This window comes from Cimex lectularius, unplaced genomic scaffold (genome assembly GCF_000648675.2).
Source record: "Cimex lectularius strain Harlan isolate CLEC.00 unplaced genomic scaffold, Clec_2.1 scaffold35, whole genome shotgun sequence".
Lineage (NCBI taxonomy): Eukaryota > Metazoa > Arthropoda > Insecta > Hemiptera > Cimicidae > Cimex > Cimex lectularius.
Window position 1 is genome coordinate 2112912 of NW_019392746.1, and position 18542 is coordinate 2131453.

The following is an 18542-nucleotide window of genomic DNA, read 5'->3' on the forward strand; positions in this document are numbered from 1 at the left end:
AATTGTCATTTGATATATTTGGCATATGGTAGATTCTCCAGCCCTTGGGAACTGGGTACTAAATCCAAAAATTTCCTTATGGTTAAACACAGGAGTTGTTAGACTCATGAAAACCTAAGGATCGGTGGTTTGGTGGATGAAAACATTACAGCTGAGATGACAGAAGGGGCAGGTCCTGTGTTCATAAGAGAATCAAAAGCCAGCAAAACGCACACCTAAGCCCTTAACATAGTTTTTCGATCTGGTAAAAAACTTTAAGCCTAACTAAGAGCTCCAGATAATGATGGCATTGCAAAAACGCCAACTCCTAACCTAAACCTGAGGCTAACCAGGAACTATTGTTTTTCATCATCCTATACAGAAACTCCATAATCTAAATGAAGGTGATGTATTAATTTCCATGATCAACGTTCATTGACACAAGACAAATACAGGTAATACAGTTGTTAACATTATTTGGCTAATTCCCATTATAGTCATTAATGATTGTTATGACCCATGAAAATTTTCATTTTTAGCACTTGGGTTCATATAAATTGTCTTTTTGTCTAAATAATATATGTAGTATTTGTAACTTCTAATATTACCACAATTAATTTGGAACAGTAGAAGTTACAACATACATACATGTGTTTTTTAGTATATATTATGTTACTGAGTATGTTAATTAATTTGCGTGTATTTCAGACCCATAGAAAGTTCAAGTACCACTGGCTTAGAGTGGGTTAAATGGATTTATGTCTTCTACCCATGGGGAATGGAAAATTTTGCAAAGAATCCTGTATGTATGTTGATATTAGTAGAATCAGGACCTGCAATCTAAAGGAGTTATTGTAAATGAAAGGGGTCATGATCATAAAGGATGTGCCTGGTCCATCAGAGTAACTTGAATAGAAAGTGCAGCATAGATTCTGCCATCTAGTATCTTGTGTAGCTCATTACTGTAGAAAAGGAAGTGTATATGGGGAATGGATAATTTCAATGTTAGAAGTTTTTCCCTCATGAACACTCACAAATTCAGTTGCTACTGCCAACCTTTTGACCTATTGTACTGTCATTATCACCACTGAAATCATAGTAATGTCATGGAGAAAATTCATGCAATGCTTAGGAATTGCACTGGGTTAAAAAGTAGATGCTGGAAATGATGGCAACAAAATGGCGGATAAGATGGCAAAGGATGCTGCATCTGATGAAAGCTTGTCAATCACCTACTACAAGTACCAATAACCTTTGTGAAATTTTGGGCTAATCAGAAGTCAATAACGACATGGGAAAAATGCGTGGAGAGATGTGATAAAAGGAGTCCACACCAAAGCATTTATTCTAACCATTGAACACCGCATGCATTTAAATATAAATCGCACTTTTAAGACTACCATGGCACTTATGGCACAGAAGGAATAGTATCTTTACCGAATGCATATAATTGATAACCCTTATTGCCCAACCACATCCAGATGGATTGGAGAAATGCTAAGAACTAGAATAGCTGAAACAAATATAGGAACAGACACTATAGAAGTTAGCACAACCAAGGGAATTCCTCAAGGAGGGGTACTGTCACCTCTTCTATGGAGCCTAACAGTTGATGAACTGCTCAAGACCCTGGATCGTACAGGGATATGCGGACAACATAGTCCTGACTGCCAGGGGGAAATTCGAGGAAACTCTCTGTGATATAATCCAAGAGGGACTAAAAATCATCGAAGAATGGTGTAAAATCGCTGACTTAGGAATCAACCCTAATAAAATAACTATAGTCGCTTTTACACGGAAAAAGAAACTAGATTACATGAGGCAAATAATACCGTGAAATAAATAAAAAAAGAAGTCAAATATCTGGGCATCGCACTAGATAAAACACTAACATTTAAGAAACACACTGACTCTGCCATCATGAAGAAGACGCGAGCTTTGATGGTGTGCAGAAGAATAGCAGGAACTGGCGATGCAGACCGGAAACCCTGCTATAGATGTACACCATGATAGTAAGACCTATACTTACATACGGAGCTATAGCCTGGGCTGATAAAGCAGAACAAGTAACTAAAAGAAAAGAACTCACAAAAATACAGAGACTTGCAAGCATCTGCATAACAGGAGCAATGAGAACATGTCCTACAATTAGCATGGAAAAAGTACTGGGATTAATCCCCCTACACCACATGATAGTAAGGACAGCACAGAAAACCATCAGTAATTTTACCAAAGAGAAACCTCCAACAGGAATAAAACTAAAATTGAGAGATAGCAACAAACTATGGAAAGACCATACTCATGGCTCTGAGAGACGACATGAACAGGATGTTTGAATTTAATCAAACCTTCCAAATAAACCTAGGTACCAAAAAAGATGGGAACTAGAGAGAAACACCTCTTTTAAGAATGGCGCCATCCTTTGGTACACAAATGGACCTAGAACACAAGAAGGTACAGGGGCAGGAGTATTTGGACCTGGAACCAAATACTCAGAACCCATGGGAAAATACATCAGTATCTTCCAAGCTGAGATTCTTGCAATCGAAAGATGTACCCAACTCAACCTAAGTAAAGGGTACAAAAACAAGAATATAGCTATCTTGTCAGATAGCCAAGCAGCCATCAAAGCACTAAGCTCAAAAATCATTAGTTCAAGGATGGTGCTGAACTGCAAAACCAAACTAAACATATTAGGTACGCAGAACAAAGTCAGCCTCTGCTGGGTCCCAGGACATATGGGAGTAAAAAGCAACAAGAAAGCGGACACCCTTGCAAGGCAAGGGCCTGAACCCTTCTGTGGCATAGGAACTATTAACAAGTATCTCAGACAGAAGGACAACAAGAAAATGAGGGAACTATGTAATTCACTCATTGGACACAGACAATCCAAGAATCTTCTAACCAATTTTGGAAGAAAAGAAATTACAGAATGTGTCAAGGGAAGCAGGAATAAACTGCGAATCCTAATATGATTCCTAACAGTACACTGCAAGTTAAATGGTCAGTTAAAGAAGATTGGAATAATCCAAAATGGCACATGCAGATTCTGCAAAGAGGCAGAAGAGACATCAACACATCTACTAACAAACTGGGGAGCTACACTAACCCGCAGGAGGAAATGTTTTGGGATGTATAATGTGACCATAGAAGAGCTTCAACCACTGAAACCGGTGATGAAATAGAACTCACCGATGTGCTTTAGGGAGCTCTTAAAGGGCGCAGTATACTATACCCTGAATCATCTACATTTCGCCCAACCTGTGGAACACCCCAATCTTGGCACCACATGATTTTCGAATGGCAGATGTTCAACCAAGAGAGATATTCGTTGATTTGACATATCACTCTTGAAGGAAGCGGCTGGCATACAGAATTATGGACTGACAAAAGAACATTGTACACAATTTGAAGTTTTTAAAATCAAATTGATTTGGAAATGTTACAAAAATAAATATTAAATAGTAATGTGAAAATAATTTAATTAAAAAAAAAAACTTTTGGGTTTTTTTACAGCTACTGGTTCTTTAATAATTTGTTAAATTCATAAGGAGAGTCAAGAATGACGTAGTTTAGAAAAACACCTTTTTCTTTCTTTTTTTCCAACATTTCAACCTTCATTCGGGTCATAAAATGTGGAGTTAATCTTGAGGTGTCATATTGGTATTGTCACAACAATTTCACCAAGATGTCACCATAAGAAAGCACCTTACTTTATGACCTATAGATGACTCAAATAAAGGTCGAAACATTGGCAGAAAATGAAACTGAACTACCTCATTCTTGACTGCTCCTCCTGAATCCAACAAAACTTTTGAGGTTAAGACTTTATTGAAGTAAAAGCCATCAATAAGAATAAATACCTAATAAGATTAAACAGTAAAATGAAGTTGTAAAAATTTTAGTATTTACAGAAAAGCTGTAATCATTATGGAAACCCTCCATGGGCAGGGGTAATGTCTATGAAAGAAAAAAGAGGTTATGATCAGGGCAACTTAATTAATTTCACATTATGAAAAACATATTTAACAATCAATACAACTTTACTGACCTTACAAAATAATATAAATATGTCTACATATTGACATATTTAAATTTTTAAAAGCGATTTCAAATTTCCTTGAAGACCAACTTAGACCGACATTGCCAATGACTGTAACACTATTGCAACCTTATCCTGGAGGCCCTCCTCTCCTTACCAAAGACCTCTTTCAAATTAATAAGAATTTCATAAACTGAACTTAAGCCCAAAGATCTCTGACACGGTGCTCATCACTGTAAGGTAAAGGTCCTGGGTTCGAATCCAGCGGCCCTGCATTCGAACCCGACATACAAATGGGCTTTTGAATTATTATTTTCCATTTTAGTATTTAAAATATTTTATATTCTTCTTCTGAGTAATTGAGACTCTTTGTCAATTATTTCAACATATGAAAGGTCAAATTTATGCCTACTTAATATTGGATGTTTTTACAGTTCTGGATTTATAGCCACAGTCAGAATCAAGACCATAAATTATATTTTTTATTCTCTGTTTTGTTTGAACAATGTATTTGATTGGACATTCGTTACATGAGAACCTCAACAATTGATGTCAGGTATGTTTTTCTTTATCAAATATTTTAATTTAGGCAAAATCACTGGGATGTTATACTCTTGAACGTGCAAGGATTGTTCATATTTCTATCGGTTTTTTCATGAAGACTGAGTCGGTCTTTCAGGCAATTTGAGATCGCCTGTAAAAACCTTAAATATGTCAACCTGTATTTTGTTTTGTATGTTGTACATGCAGAAGAAATAGTACAAAATCTCCGGTCCCATGAAATGTCAAGGTAAAAACATAGGGAACCGCTTATAGCGAACTATAAGTCATAGTGGACAGCATGCAACAGTAATCCCAGCTGCCTAGTGTCTTCCTCCTTTTTTGACTCTAAAATAAAAATAAATTAAATTAAATTAAAAACCACGACCTTAGTCTATTCTGGTAAAATGGGTATGTCTCATTCGAAAATAATCAAACAATTTAATTAGTACCAAAAGGTAAAAAAATACTGACTAAAAAAGATCAATTACATACTACAATGATCCTATAGTCAAAAAAATCCATACACATTTGTACATACATATATGTATTAATGTTTTAAAAACATTTATGTAAAAAATTGTATTAGTAGGTATGTATTTGGTACTTTCTCATAAACCAGGATAAATGTAATGAAAACTGCTGTCATGAACTTACATGCCTATCAATTGGATAAAATGTTCAGATATAACGAACTGTCCACTATAAGCAATATATTGCTTACAGTGAATACCACTTACGACATTTTATAGTCCCCTGAAGTCCGTTATAATTGATATATACTGTAGTTATATTGATTGTTAAATCAATTGTTTAAATATATTTTAACTAGTTTAAACTGAATTTGCTTCTTTCTTCAAAACCACACCTTGATCCAGAGGTTAACAATAATCGATAGTTAACACTTGCACCATCGTCACCATCACCCAGAAAAATTTTTTTGCTTGTGCAATTTTTTTTATTTACCCTCCACTCTGTAGATTTGTAGATTAAATTCTACTAGTTCGTTCCCAAACATAGTCATTTTCTTTGAAAATGTTCAACAAAAATGTAATTTTTATTGCAGTTTGTAGACAAAAAGATGCCCAAATCTATTTAGATAAATCGCGGTCAAAGTCATATTTTTTCTTTCAGGTACAAATTGTTATTGGTTGTTTCAAGTACAATAGTTAACATATAGCTTACTTGGATAGGAAAGGGGTTAGCCCTACTACTCTTACCACTCATCTAGTCCTGGTTTTTCCATTTAACTCCAAAGCATTCACTTTTCAGTGTGTAGTCAGTTTCTGTGCGAAAATGAACAAAATGGATGCTAACTCCGTTTTTATTTTTCCATATGAAATTTTTTATAAAATGTAAAATTATATAATGAAAATACAATTTTAGCATATGCATGACAATTTTATTTATAAGTCGCCTATGGAGTCTAAAATGTTTATATATAATGAAAATACAATTTTAGCATATGCATGACAATTTTATTTATAAGTCGCCTATGGAGTCTAAATATAATGAAAATACAATTTTAGCATATGCATGACAATTTTATTTATAAGTCGCCTATGGAGTCTAAATGTTTATAAGTCTAAATAAATAAAAAATTATAACACAAACAAAAACACCTTATTAATGTAGTTTTTCTGTTAGTAAAATATTGGTCTAAAAACACCCACACAGATGTCAAAGTTATTTTTTTAACGATGGCAGTGCAACTTAAATAACACAAACAGGGAAGATTTTTCTACTGTACTTTTCTATGTCTTGTGCTGATAAATCAGGGGAGGGAATGGTTCTTTTAACAGGTTAAAATTATTTCTTAATTTCAATTAATTATTCTTGTTATCTAAGGTCTTGGTTGAAATGAAAAACTTAGCGTCATGAGCAGATTTCGAACCCACAACCTCCAGCTCAATATGCCTCACAAGTTGAGCCGGAGGCCGTGAGTTCGAATTCCACCTGTGACATTAACTTTTTCATATTAACCAAGAGCATAGGTAAAAACAATTATAATTAATATGGTCAATTATAACCATTAAATATATATGGATTAATTATTTCCTAATATTTTTATTGCACATTTAGCATCTAAAAATAACTGACAAATGGTTTTGGCAAAAATTTCTGAACTAATAGGAATTGTTTTGTATTTGATTTAATAAATAAAACACAAATTTACTAGTGTACTAATGTAATAAATATTTACAAAACTTATTTTACCTAAGCTAGAGTAAGTACAAATATGAATCACTCGTAGCAAATATAGCTAAGAAATGCATTTTAAAAGAACCTGACTAAAATCACAGACTTCGGTGTCTTCTGATTTCACCAAGCTCCTATCTGAACTACCTTGGCACATGTTTAGCTTTAACAGACTTGATTAAATATGGCAATTTCGAAATTGAACTTGATGCTCAATCGAATTTAAATTTTCAAAAATATTACATTAACAATGATTAAATTACTTGATCAGTAAAAAATTAAGTTTTATAGCACTTGACAAGAGTTACAATACTGTATAATAAATATGTAAAAGTTTATATGAATTTGCACACAAATAATGGTATTTTCTCACCAATTTAGTTTTAATTTTTTTTCATTTTTGGTAATTAAAAAAAATTATGACTAGTTTTTTTCTTAAAGATAGCAACAGTAAACATGTTTTTGTATCCATTTTGACTGGAGTTCTTTTGGACTTGATTGTCTATTAAATCCTAATTACATTTGAGCACTTAATTTTTTAATTAATTAACCACTGGAATTATTAATATTGACTTAAATAGACGATTAACTTCAGTATATTAAACAAATAGTGACTTTTTAATAATTAGCGCCACAAACAAACAAAAATTAAACTATTTCAATGAGTCTTCAACATTAATTCATCAAAATGTCACAATAATTCAACAATAAATAAAGTTTGTAATTTGAACATAAAAATAATTTGAAAGTATAAATCACTAGGTAATATTTATACAAGTAGGCACAGAGAATTTAATATACATTTGTACAATAATTTTATTTTTGAGCTAAAATATGTTGTCCAGCTCCGGAACCGGCCTTGGAATCTGGAACTTCCGTATTCTGGACTTTACCGACTCGCATTTCAGCTCACTTGTCTTTGTGTAATGATTATTAATAGCTTTGTGCTCACGAATCACTACTTGGTTGTCATTCTTTCGAATAATATCAAGCCCAATGGACTTCTGCCTACCATTGTAAATGGTAAGTTTAGGTTTTGGCTCCATCCTGCAGGCAATAAAATGTATGTAAACATTTTTTTAATTATTATTATTATTTCTGTTTTTTAAATACTCTTCCTGTAGTGTATTTTCAATTTCAATGAGCATAACTAAACTGTATACGAACCTGAACCTGGACATAGCCTTGATGAAAGAGTCACTGCATTCCTTTGGTGGCCACTGCTTCAAAGTAGGCTTTTGGTTTTTTACAGCTTCCCATAAATTGGCACATGACGAATATTGTCTTAATCTATACGAATAATCCAAAGAATCATCAAGAGAAATGATGCTCGATCTATCGGACGAAGAGTCTATCGACATATCCGATATCGTGTCACTACTTGAATCACTAATCGATGAATTATCTGTACTGACAGGTGAAGGAGGAAATCCTTCATCTTCATCAATAACAACTGCCTGTATTAAAAAAAGAAAATATATGATTCTAATATTAGATTTTATATTATATTATATTATTTTTTCTTTGTTATACCCTTTGGAATTTGAAGACAGTATTCTCGATGTTGATATTGTTGTTGAACCTTATAGAGGGTAGCGTCTGCATGCCTGAAGCACGATTTCGGCTGAAGCTATCCACCCGATTGAGCTTTGTGTCATTGTCCAACCTGTTTACAAGATTAGCTAGATTTGTCTTTAACACCTGTCTTCTTTCTTCCTTTAGGCCCTTCAATGGATGACTGTTCTTGTTGTGTTTGTTATTATTAGTATCCTCTGGTGTAGTTTCTTCAGTCACGACTTTGTGTGTAGAATGTGCCTCAGGAATATGTACTTTAAGTCTCTGAGTTTTCTCGTGATCAATTAATTCTACTGTTTTAGATGGTGGAAATGGTCCGATGTCATTGAAAGTTTTGGAAAACCATGGATGTTGAAGGCATTCCTTCGCCGATAGCCTGCCACTAAAACGAAATTACAAAACAAAAAATGACGATGGTTAATTAAAGTTGTTGTACAATCTATAGTTCTCACCTTGGTAATTTAACAATAAGTTTGGTCATCAAGTCTTTCGCTTCCTCGGATATATCTTCAAAGAGATCATCAGGGAACTCAAGCCTACAGTGAGTTATGTTACAAAACGTTTCTTGCTTTGTATCACCTCCAAAAGGAGAACACCCAGTCAACAGTACGTATAACAGTACTCCAACAGACCTTAAACAAAATACAAACAAGGGAAATTTAATTTTTTAAAGTTATAAAAGTTACTTTTATTTACAATTAAAACTGTTTATTGGCTCTATTTTGAATATAGTAGTTGCAAAAGATTAATGGCAGAATACAGAAGAAATACTTAAAAAGGGACCAAGTGTATAGACAGCCAAGCAGTTCTGAAATTCACCTTCAACACAAAATTGGTCTGGGAATGCTTAACATATGTGGGTGCCAGGATACCAGAGATTGAAGGCAATGAACAGGCGACAAACTAGGAAAAGCCCTTTTGATTCAACATGCAATTAGCTTGCTCCAAAATTGGAACTGAACGTAGGATCGAGAAAGAAATGGCACACACTGGATGTATGAAGGTGTATCTGTTGCTTGAAAGTTCAAAACCACATATTTCAGTATAAACTATGAACAAATGAAAAGTGCTTGGCTATGAAATCCAACCATATCCTCCTTATAATAAATAGCTTGGGCATTATTTGAGAAAAATATTTTTGTTCAAGAATCATAAAGTAAAATCTTATTTAAAATTAAATGAGAAGGTAAATAGTTAGAATAAAATATAATTTACTGTTGATTTTTTCTTTGAACTGGTATTTTATTTTTATTTACGGTTTTTGATTGAACTTCACAAGCGCTTTCTTTTACATTTTTATTATTATTATTTTTCACTTTATGAAAAATAGAGAATAAGACAAGAAGATAAAATCAAAGCCTCTTGAAGTTCAATTAAATACATAAGACCTATTCCAAATCAAAACAAAGTTTTAAGTTATAGTTACTAATTATAAAGTACAATAATATGGTTTATAAATAACCAGGTTTATTTATTTTAAAAAATTACAGAAAAGATATTCTATTATGTGCTATGCACAAACTGAGAATTGTCCATAACAAGACACAAACAAAACTTACACTGCACACATTGCTGGTATGCTTTTCACTTGAAATTACAGATATAAATTTTCCATTTTATTTCTTTAAATTATATTTGTGTATGTTCTATTTGTTATTTTTAAATCGGAATAGATATTTTACTTCTGAATATAGTAGTATTTGCGTAAAAATAGTTTTAAAAAAATTACTGCAATGAAATTTTTTGTTCTTGAGTAACAGTAATGCCTAGTGTCGCAAGTCTTATCTTTTGAATATATGATTTTTTACAAAAACAATCCATTTACCATACTATTAGAGTGTAAAAAAGAAAAATATATATTTTTTAAATTAATAAAAACAGTTTTTTTCTGACAATGGGTGGATAGTTAACTAAAATCTTGAAACGTTTTTAATACATAAGATTAAAAATGCCCAAAATCAGTTTAAGCTAATTGAAACAATTAAAAATGAACTTACCACATATCAGTAGCAAGACTTATTGGTTCATAGTTTAGGATTTCTGGTGCTGAAAAAAAATGATAAAAACAAGTTAACAAGATAAGCAAACAAGCTAGAAACAACAACTAGTGAATTTATATGTTAATTACAATAATATCTATAAAAATAAAAATATATGGCCATTGTTTTCATTTCTATTTTAATTTGGTCATACCTATATAATCTGGGGTGCCAACTATTTCTCTCACATCTGTCCCTTTGCAGTATCTTGAAATGCCAAAATCGCACAGTTTCACTTCACACTCAGGAAATGTACCAGTTAAAACAAGATTTTGAGGCTAAAAAAATATACATATTAAAGTAAAAATAAAATATACTGAAGTTAGATTTTGTTATTTCTGAATGTATTATTTGCTTATAAGATGCTATGTTTGATTAAAATTTAGAATTCAACTTTTCTGTTTAGGTTTTTTATATTTTTTTCAATAACCATAATTTTTAATTAGTTCTAATTTTAATGCAAAATAGTTTAGTTTGGAACATATGTGTGATCAAGTTTGCTTATTTGATAATATTAAAAATAAATTTAAAAATTGTATAATAATTTTTAATTTAAAAATTAAACAGCACAGATTAACAAAAGTGATGTTTTAAAATCATTTTTTTAAATTAGAAAAATTAATATTGCCAGTACTATAAATGTAGCACATAATCCCTGGATATGCTAACTTGCTACTTCCTGCTCAGGAGGAAGCTACCTCCTTATCTACCTTTTTATGACCCATGTTGTGTACCAAGCATAATGGCTTTCTATTTATAAGCCTGACAAAAAAAAAGATGCCGGCTGTAGAGCATCTGCTGCTTTACATCCCCTATTAAAAAGCAGGCCATTTCAACATCCGGATCAGGAATTTTTTTATTAAAAGAAGCTACAACAATATCTAGTCTTTAAAATTAATATGGGTTCTGTAATAGCGTCATTAGAGATTTCTGTACATTTCTGATTATTCTGAACACAAATGTACTGTCTTGCATTTTTCTGTATTAAGATTATTAAAATGATGCGAGAATTTTACCTTAATGTCAAGATGGGCAACATTCATATTGTGCAGATATAAAATCCCTTCCATTATCTGCTTCATAAAGGTTTGCACTTGGCCTTCAGTTGGAAAGTCGTCACTGTCGAGCAGCATTTGCAATTCTCCTCCACAAGCACTATAAAAAAAAATATANATCGCTTATCTTAAAATTGTCTGTCATATTTCCCAAGTTGATTAAGTTTGTTTTATGGAACATTAGAAAACATGAAGTGATTTTTGTTCATAACTTACAAGGAGATGACCAGGTTGATGTCACGGATTTGGAACGAACTTTTTTTTTGGTGATTCCTACACTCCAAAATTTAAGACATGTATTCACCACTTCTTGTGAATAGGACCAGGTTTTGCCAAAAAAAAATTTTTTGTAGTTGAAATTTTCCGTTTTTTAATATTTTTATTTCGCCGTTCTATTTTCTCAAATTAACTATGTGAATATATCATTTTACATCATTGTTTCTGAAGATTGCAATAAAATTGTAGTAAAAGCTATCAAAGTTAATCGAAAACTACAAAAAAATCAAAACACCAAACATTTTTCAAGTAAACTGTCATAATTTTTTTTCTAGTGAAACTAATACGAAATTTCGTTTTAGCACCTCGTGAAACCCCTAAATATAAATTTTTGGTAGTATTTAAATTGATCAATTATTTGAGCACTAAATTTTTTACGATTTTTAAGAAGTCGATATCGGAATATCTGACTGAAACGGCTATAATTCAAAAACGGCTAAGAGGATTTTAAAGTCAAACATAGCATTTAAAAGATGAGAAACGGAGCTTTTTAGCGACGTATGTACTATAAAAATGTTTTATATAAGAAAATATAAAAATTAAGAAAATTATTTGTCAGAAATTAATCTCCTTTTTTAAATAATGATGATCCGATTTTTATGTTTGATACAGTAATAAAATGCACTGACAATTCCTTTAAAACCAATTGTCAACCATGAAAATAGGTTCAATAGGTTTTGAGAAAAATGATATTAGAGCTTGTACCAGGAATGTCAATGTCAAGGGCGCCGAAATTATCAGTCAAAAATCAATTTACACCGATTTCCGCGAAAGTCGGTATCTAAGGGTTTTATAACTCTAGAATCACGATAATGAGGGCAAATCTAAGTTTTGGCCATTTTCTGAACTAGTTTACTTATAGAATGTTCGTTAAAATATTAAAAAAACAGTATTTTGTTGATTTATCTTTTTAGATCATACTGAATTAGAATATTCTGTCGGACAACATTTTTGTTTTTATATTAACCAACAATGAAATTTATACACTAAAAATATTTTTTTAATCTCTAAATTACGATCGGATATTTTTGAGTGTAGAAACATAAAAAAAAATTTGGACCAAATTTGTGACAGCCAATCCGGACGTCCCCTTGTTAGTGTTGAAACCATGCGACATTCCACAATTTTTGTTTATTACGAATTATAAAGAATGGGATTTGATTTGTCCAGTGATCTTGTTTAAAAGAATTATTCGAGTATGTACATTTTACTTCAATTTCGTACGTAATACAGGGTGCATCAACTTCTACAGTCCATTTAATTCGGAAACGATTAGCATGAGCAAAAATGGTCTTAAACAAACCCAATTAATTTTGGCCAGGAATCGCGTGGTGGTAACAGATTTAACATAACTATCTCATCTATCTGGGAAATGACACTAGCTTTGTTATTTTAAATGGAAATTCTATATTTTTATAGTACAATTCGATTCTAGAATTTATTTTACGTCACTTTTGCTGAAAGGAAAATTTTGATAGGATCGACCATTTCTGAGTTATGCCCGATGGAAGACGCGTAAGTGGTTTTGCTGTTTGCTTGTCATGCTTTTTGTAACAGCAAGATTCTTTTTAAAAATAGTATAAACTAAACATACAACCAACCCCATGATCCATCCCTACCCTATTCTGAGACGATTCCCGTCCTAAATTAACTTGCTAATGCTAATTGTTTTCGAAATAAACGGGGTTTCAGTCGCATTTGTCCAAGGTGTTTGGCGTGAAGGAATGGTGGAAAAATAGGGCATTTTTGTCATTTAATTTTTTTTTATTACTATAAAGAGAAAACCGTAGCTCAAGCTTCTATTAAACGAGCTTTTTACTCCTATAATCAATGAAGAAAACGTCTCCTGTGTAGCCTGTTTACTTTCTACAATCAAAGATATCTTCTTTTCAGACAAGAAGGACATGAATAAAAAACAAGGCATAAACGAAACTGAAGAATAAAAGCTCCTCCTTTTCAGAATGTGTAAACAAATATTACTAAATAAACATTGCTTCAAAACACAAGAGGGTTAAAATATTGAAAAACGAGAGACTTATTTTAGAAGCCAATATTTTAAGAAAAGAACAATAGGTAAAGAAGGCTCAGTTTCAAGCACATTAAGCACGCTCAATAATGTCAAAGGGCAAATTTTGCAAGCTCAGCGATTTTTTAGCGATGCCCTAGAATAGTCTGAATCCGTTACAAATTTGACTGGGGTGATCACTCCAAATAACAGACACACTGTACCAAGTAAATAGCAATCAAATAAACTGTTTTCACTATCTGTGTTCTATTAAAAATGTTATTATATCAACGAATGTACAATTTTAACAGAAAAGTTCCTTTGAAAGCCCTTTATTTGTCCGATTTGCAGTGTTTACTTATGTAATCGGTAAAAGCGTAGGAAGCAGCCTTGAAAATTAAAAAAACCGAACAAACTGATTCGAGTGGGATTTAAATTGTACTCTATTAATATGCATTAACCGTTGTTACTGAAACAATCAAGCAAGGACAAATTCCTCGCAAACGCGGCTTATGAACATAGGTCGAGTATGATAATTGAACAAATACAGTTCTGTACGTCAACATAAATCCAATAAGAACTAAATTTTCTTCTCATTGTTTCATAATTATTAGACTACTTTGACTTTATTTAGAATGTACTTCTTCCTATAAATGCATAACATATATAAATTATTTTATAATTATATACATTAAACTTACACAATAATTAAGTTTAATGTATTTGTACCATAGTTAAAATTATCTGTACTAAATTAACTCTAGGCGTAAAATGATTAATTCAGACAGCACGGCACAATTAAAAATGTGTTTGTGTATAATTTAAATTAGACTTATATTTGAAATTGTTTGGAATAATGTTCCGAACAACAAAAGATTGTGCGTAATTACCTGTTTGAGGGTAAAAATAAAAAGGAAAGAGAGAAAGGGAGAGGGGAGAGAATGAAAGAGAGAAAGGGAGAGGGGAGAGAATGAGAGAGGAGGAGGAAGAAGGGGGAGAGAGAGAGGGGGAGCGGGAGGGAGAGAGAGGTAGGGANAGAGGGAGGGAGAGAGAGGGAGGGAGAGAGAGGGTGAGGGAGAGAGAGAGGGTGAGGGAGAGAGAGGGAGAGAGAGAGAGGGGGGGGCTAGGAAGTATAGTTGAAGTATAATTGTGCCTTCACGCAATTAACCAGTGGTTGTTGTTGGTTTTTGAATATGTTCCATACTTTCTCCTATTTGGCGGATGTTTATATGTTTAGGTAACTTATCTTGCAATATTAATTTAACCTAAACCTTGCTGTTCGGCTTAATATATCGTGTGCTAAATAAATTAATAATGGCTAAACGTACAGTTCAAGGAGAAGAACGATTTCATTTGTGCTCTCGAACACTTGATGCAAGTTGACAACCCTGTTGCAAGGTTTGCAGGCCTCCAGGACCGCCACCTCGTGCAGGATTTCGTTCCTGTGATCCTTCGAGCGATTTCGTTTTCTCAGAAATTTGGCTGCGAACTGCCTACCGCTCGTCCTCTCGCGGCAACGCCGAACTGCTGCGTATTTTCCTCTGCAAACAAAAAATAAACAAAATTCATTAGTCAATACAGAAACCATTATCTATTTAAAACAGATAAGATAAATATTCCCGATGATGACACGCATGCCCTTAATCATAAGGTGGAAATGAGATAATTCGTATTTGCAAAAATTGACATGAATATACGTGATAGATCTTTCGATAAATTCACAATTAGCAACTGGGATATATTAAAATAAACTAAAATAACAAGTCAGATCACAATCCGTATAAATTCCGTGAACGATAGTGACTCAGGATGAACAATGTCCGGTTGGCTTGCCTAAGTAATCTAAACGGAACAAAGAGATTCACACAAAAACTTCAATTATTACCCCTGGTATGATACGGTATAAAAGGGTGAATCGGTGAAAGGTGATCGTTTATATGAGAGTGACAAAATTTTCAATAATTTCTAAAATCACTATGAATATCAGATTTCGCTAAAATGTCTGTAAGTCATTTCAACTAGTAAGAAATAAAAAGTCTAATTATATACAGCGACACAGCTGAACCTATTTTCTGACATACCTTCCTTGGGCAGGCACATTTCAGTTTTTCCTAATAGGTGTGCGTTGGTGCTTCACCCTGCTAAAATCTTTGACCTTAAAGCCAGATAGAAAATAGCGAAATGCCAAAATGCATCCGAGATTCAGCGATGATAGGCCAAAGTCATCGACCAAATTATACGAACCTATTTTAATTTGACGAATTTGGTACCGGGGGATCCAAATCATAATTTTCTTTTTCAATATCTTGCTACACGTTTTGGAAAATGGCGAAATCTTTGATCAGTTGAACAGAAACCTATTTTATTGAAATATGTATTTGTTAAAGAGGAAAGAGAGATGCAGTTTTTCATGGATATCTTTTTCTTTGCGATATCAAAGCTATAATGAATTACAAATTTGCCAACCAAAAATTATGCTGTTTGTAAAGTGAAGTTTTATGACCCTTATAGTTATTGAACACCAAATTACTTTTCCACCATATTAGTATATACCTAAAAATGTTGCATGGCCATTTTCGTTTTATGTATACGTTGCGGTTAATGTTATAGTACGAATTCTAAAAAATGAAAACATAAATCCAAGTTTTTTACAAGTGCATGGAGACAAAAAAGTCACAGGTAGCTAAGACCTATCTTTAAAGTTTTGGAATGTGTGAAACAATGAATTTATTTTCAACTAAAATTATAAACATACGGATTGGTGAATGGGTTTTTCCGAAAAACAATGTTCGGAAATAGTGCAAATAACTATAGTACGGTTGCTCCAAATTAAAAAAAAAGTTTGCACCGTTCAATTCAGCGTTAAAAACTCTTTAAAAAAATATACATTGATGAGTTTTTATTATTTGAAATAGTAAAGCTAGCTATATAACTCTGGAGATATTCTGGGGAGTTTTATCAAAACTTTTGACTCATCAGGAACTAGACAAAAACTTAAAATTTACTTGTCTGTGATTTTCCTCAAAAATGCCTCAATAAAAATTTTTCGGGGTGAGGCAGAATAACTCTTCCTGTATATCCCTGATCTGCTACTGATGTAACCCGCCAAAAGGTACACGTACAGGAAATCCTCAAATCGGAAATTTCTTAGAGATTTCCTTACCGAACCGCGCCTACACACGAAGAGGATTTTCCTCAAGTGTTGACTAATGATGATTGTTCTCGTGATTTTGGTTTCAAAGCTTAAAAAGAACTGTTCGGATTTCCTTCAAGGCTTGCCCGTTCAGGCCGAACCTTGAGGAAATCCCGCTCATGTATGGCTACCTTAAGAAATTTGGTAACAGATGTTTCCTACATTAACTATATTTCCAAGACTGCTATAAGGATATTTTAAAAGTTCCTTAAATATGTACTACGTAATATATGTATATGTGTGCAACACAACAAAGCGAGGATAGACAGGCCAAAGGAAACGAACAAAACTCTAGGAGGAAATCTCACAATTTAAATGATTTTTGGGGCAATTTCGTAGTACAATCAACATAAACAATATTTTATTGATATATTTCTTTTAAAAAAGCCATAAGACCTGTTTGCCCTTGAATGGTAAATGGTAACATTATGGAATTGTAAAGTTTATCACTATATACTTAAAAAGATTAAACATATAAATTATTTTAGTTTTTGACGAATTCGGAACAAGGGGGAATTAAACAAAATTGTGGAGCACTTGATTAGAAAGTTGTACATATATATTGAAATCTATATTAACAAACCAACAAAAATCTTTAAAAAAACAAATAATCAAAAGTGTAATGGCAGAAAGACTTTCCTTTCGTGCAAAAGTTCCTTATTCTGGAAGGTTTAACTTATTTCCTCACCTTCGATGATTTTTAAGAAGATTAAGATTATCAAGCGAGTTGACCTGGAGTTGGTTACAGCAAGCGGAAAGTTTAGAATCCAACGATCCTAAACCCTTCGCTACTTTCGCCATCGGTTTTATTGCCAAACGGGCAGATAAAATTAAGAAAGAAAGGGTGGCGTTGAGCCCGATCACGATCGCAGCCGTTTAAGTGCTCGTTGCAGGTGTCGCAAGTGCCGACCAGCTCCACCCCACGACACGTGTTTCGCCAGACTCTTGCTCAAATTCGAACCTTCAACGCGATAATTTCCGGAATACATAGACGATTCATATCCCAAAACGAATTTCTGTTAAAAGTACCTTTGGGCACGGCATCATCTTAATGGTATGCCATCGGTCGGTAACATCAGTCGGTGCTAAAGGGTATCAACAGCGTACAAGCTGTTAGTATTGACGGTAGAACACTCGCATCCAATCCTATATTTTGTGGATCCGTTAAAGACAATATTTTGTAAGTTTGATTTTTTAGCTTCCAAAGTGAAGTAACAATATGAACAGTAACACGCTTCCGAAAATCACGAAGCGCAATTGGTAAAATATTTGACTTAAAAACCATATAGGAAAGTAAAGGTTTTGATTCATAACATTCAGATTATTGCACGAATGTTTAACCTGTGATATTGTTACCAAATATGAACTTATATCAAATAAACGTTCTAACAAACATTCCTCAAAATTTCATTATTTAGATATGTATAGATAAGTTATGAGTTATGTGATGTAAACGGGTCAAGTAACAGTTTAAAAACTATCAGGTCTTAAGGCAATATAAAATATGTCGTGCAGGTATACTCAACGAAATTGTAAAATTAGATCCACTTATCATATTTAGTATTACTTTAAAGATAAATACGTAAAATGGAGGTAAGGATAACTAATAAATTCCAGAAAGGACAGAGAAAAATGGCTT

The 18542-nt window shown here is 32.9% G+C and overlaps 1 protein-coding gene across 1 annotated transcript in view; it reads right to left on the minus strand.

Moving 5' to 3' along the window:
- Positions 1 to 6732: 6732 nt before the first annotated feature.
- The window catches only part of LOC106669313 (serine/threonine-protein kinase 17A-like), a 39150-nt gene continuing 27340 nt past the window's right edge, over positions 6733 to 18542 (minus strand). Inside the window, exons 2-9 of the mRNA XM_014398708.2 lie at positions 15039 to 15251; positions 11391 to 11529; positions 10529 to 10652; positions 10333 to 10381; positions 8788 to 8967; positions 8294 to 8717; positions 7928 to 8217; positions 6733 to 7807 (exon numbers count right to left, since the gene is read on the minus strand). Of these exons, the coding sequence (XP_014254194.1) occupies positions 7588 to 7807; positions 7928 to 8217; positions 8294 to 8717; positions 8788 to 8967; positions 10333 to 10381; positions 10529 to 10652; positions 11391 to 11529; positions 15039 to 15251 (1639 nt within the window). The 3' untranslated portion in view covers positions 6733 to 7587. The remainder of the gene's footprint in view (positions 7808 to 7927; positions 8218 to 8293; positions 8718 to 8787; positions 8968 to 10332; positions 10382 to 10528; positions 10653 to 11390; positions 11530 to 15038; positions 15252 to 18542) is intronic.